The sequence below is a fragment of the Abrus precatorius genome, unplaced genomic scaffold, assembly GCF_003935025.1.
Source record: "Abrus precatorius isolate BTA unplaced genomic scaffold, Abrus_2018 Scaffold7, whole genome shotgun sequence".
Lineage (NCBI taxonomy): Eukaryota > Viridiplantae > Streptophyta > Magnoliopsida > Fabales > Fabaceae > Abrus > Abrus precatorius.
Window position 1 is genome coordinate 29,509,667 of NW_020874417.1, and position 3,210 is coordinate 29,512,876.

The 3,210-nt window shown below is 38.3% G+C and overlaps 1 protein-coding gene across 1 annotated transcript; it reads left to right on the forward strand.

Annotated features, from left to right (window-relative positions):
- The first annotated feature begins 344 nt into the window (after positions 1 to 344).
- On the forward strand, positions 345 to 2,917 carry LOC113871752 (serine/threonine-protein kinase D6PKL1-like). The gene is made up of 2 exons (XM_027508853.1): positions 345 to 814; positions 2,464 to 2,917. The coding sequence occupies exons 1-2, from the start codon at positions 345 to 347 to the stop codon at positions 2,915 to 2,917; spliced, it is 924 nt and encodes a 307-aa protein (XP_027364654.1).
- The last annotated feature ends 293 nt before the right edge of the window (positions 2,918 to 3,210 follow it).

The window sequence follows — 3,210 nt, forward strand, 5'->3', positions numbered from 1 at the left end:
TAACGTTGAATCCCGGGAGAATGTTGGCGTAAGTAAAACATCTTACAATAACTTTGTGGACTACAAGAAATGTTCATATGTCACGCAACGAGAAATAATATAAAAAAGACAAAAACATATAAAAAATAAAAAAATTGTAAGCATATATGGGCCCCTTCACCCAGTGCACTATTTAGAGCGAAAGCATTCACATGGGCCATCCTAAAAGAGCCGGCCCAATTATGCCCCCACATCACTCTCTCTTTCCCTTTTCAAAACTCTCTCTCTCTCTCTATTACCACCTTTCTCTCTCACACTCAGACTCAACAAAAGCTTAATTATAATTGGGAACACACAACACCGCAATGCACTCCTCCGCCGAGGAAGATTCCGACAAATCCACCACCGTGACCACCACCGCCACAGAATGGACGTTCTCCACCAAGTCACACGCACCCTCCTCCGTCGACCCATGCTGGGACGCCATACAGCGCGGCGGCGCCACCCTGGGACTCGGAGACCTCCGGTTCGTGCAGTGCTTGGGAAGCGGCGACATAGGAAGTGTGTATCTGGTGGAATTGAAGGGTTCTAACGGGTTACTCTTCGCAGCGAAGGTGATGGACAAGAAGGAGCTCGTGGCTAGGAACAAAGACACGAGGGCCAGGGTTGAGAGGGAGATACTGCACGTGCTCGATCATCCTTTCTTGCCAACGCTTTATGCATCTTTTGATTCTCCACGGTGGTCTTGCCTACTTACCGAGTTTTGCCCCGGCAGCGACCTCCACGTCCTCCGCCAGCGCCAGCCCGAAAAACGGTTCCACGAGGCCGCAGTTAGGTACGTATGTGCGACGTCATTTCTTCTTCTTTTCCTTTCTCTTTAATTATCGTCGAACTAGTTTAGCTCTTGTTGGTTTTAATGTGCATGTTAGCTTTGTTACACTCCGGTTAAAATGCAAGTCTGATTCTGGTATTGTAAGCACCAGTGGTTGCTGTTTGAGAGAGAACGCATGATATTCAGGATGATGAATGCATATGCATGTTGAATAATTATTGCTATAAAAATAATCATGTATTAATGAAAAAATAATAGGTAATTTCTTTCTTAATATTACTCTTATCGTATAGAGTTTTATTTTTGGTCGTGTATAAAATGATTTTATTAAAAGAAAAAAAAATTCATCTTATTAATGTTTTCATCTTGAAGAATTTAGTTTTTAATTATTAATTAGAGATGGTTTTAATAAAAAAAATGTTACAACTTTATGTTAAAATTGAATATGATATATTATAATATTAACATAGATTTGTAATATTTATATTATCATTTTTTTAAAATTAAGGTTATAAAATAGAAACAAACTTAGTACCTAACCATTACTATCTGATATGTCATTTAGGGGGATTTGGAGGTCAATTGACATTTTAAGTGTTATGCATGTGTTTAAGGTTTTATCCTCTAATCGCGTTCCCTATCATAGATCACCCCTAATGTAACCAAAAGGAGAATGATTAATATTCTTGAGAGAGAGAGAGAGAGAGAGAGAGATATGCATGTTTATTTGGCTTCTCTCACTTGAGGACGTAGATTGTTGATGGGAAAGTTGGGTTGGGTCCATGGCTTTGAGTTGAGTTGGCTTCGGGCTGTTCATAATTTCATTGCCAGTGGGGCATCTGATTCAATTCATGTCTCCTCTGATGCCTTTGATTGTGAGCCCACAAAGGCTTTTGGTGTGTCCGTCGTGCACCAAATAATAATTTAACACCACCCCACTTAACCAGTAACAATTATCAAAATGCCAAAATAATAATAAGCCCCTAAACATTTCTATCTTGTCTTTTCCGAATTCTTAGAGCTTTATTTCACTATTTTTCTTTTAATTAAGAGCCGTTTTGACATTGTCAAAATTCGTATTGCGATGGTAAACTATTGTGTATATATATATATATATACTCAACAGAGGTTCTGTGTAATAGAAAACTCTACTCTCCATGAAATGAAAAATCACAGTTTAAATCCTCATTATTTAATAATTGATCGTATTTTAAATAATATTTCTTTTTGAAAGATACATGCAGAAGAAAACAAACTATTCCATAAGTAAATATATCGAAATGCAACTTACGGGCTCTTAATAGGGATTGCCATGTACGATGGAAATTTCGAAGCTAAACCAATACATCGGTTGCAATCTTGTCCATATTTAAGGACTTTCCTGTTTTTTTATTTAAATCTTTATGACGTTTTCCTTGGTCAAAAATTTAAAATATTGGCGATGATTATTCAAATGTGGACCCTACATAGCTTAATTATTGGAGAAATATTTGATGGTAATAAAATTATGATGCTGATATATGTACCAAAAAAAATAATATGATGGCGATAATAATAATTCTACCATATGGTTGACTTGAAGGGCCTAGCTGAAAATGTGACTACAGATCTATTGCTTTATTATGGAGTAATATTGGTGTCTGCGGTTACAGGTTCTATGCATCTGAGGTGGTGGTTGCCTTGGAATACCTACACATGATGGGGATAATATACCGCGATTTGAAGCCTGAAAACGTGCTCATAAGATCGGACGGTCATATAATGCTCACAGATTTTGATCTCTCACTAAAAGGCGATGACACGTCATCAACGGCCCAGATTGTCTTTGATCAAGATCCACCCACCAACACTTGTTCCAACGAACATTCCAAAAACCAATGTGCACCCGCCATGTCATCATGCATGTTGCCCAATTGCATCGTGCCATCTGTCCCATGCTTCATCCCCAAACGCAGCCGTAAAAAGAGGTCATCACGTTGTGGGTCCCTCGAGATCATAGCCGAGCCAATAGAAATTCGATCCATGTCGTTTGTTGGGACCCACGAGTACTTGGCACCGGAGGTAATTTCCGGGGAAGGTCACGGTAACGTCGTTGAGTCCAATTGAAAGATCACCAAGGGAATGCTAAAATTTCAAAGGGCATGTGTGTTGATTTTATGTAATTAATTTAAGTTGTGTCAGATAAATCTTTCCTATCACAAAGGCAAAGATGCAGATGTTAGGTGCATATGATATATGCACCACTGAAATTGGTGTAATTAACAAATTTATTTTTAATTTTTAGAGCACTTCAGAGTATTCATTGGACACCGGATTTTCTTATATTACAGGAAGGAAAAGAAAAATATAGAAATTTGGATCCAGACACGATTTTTTCCCCCTCATGTTACAAATGAAAA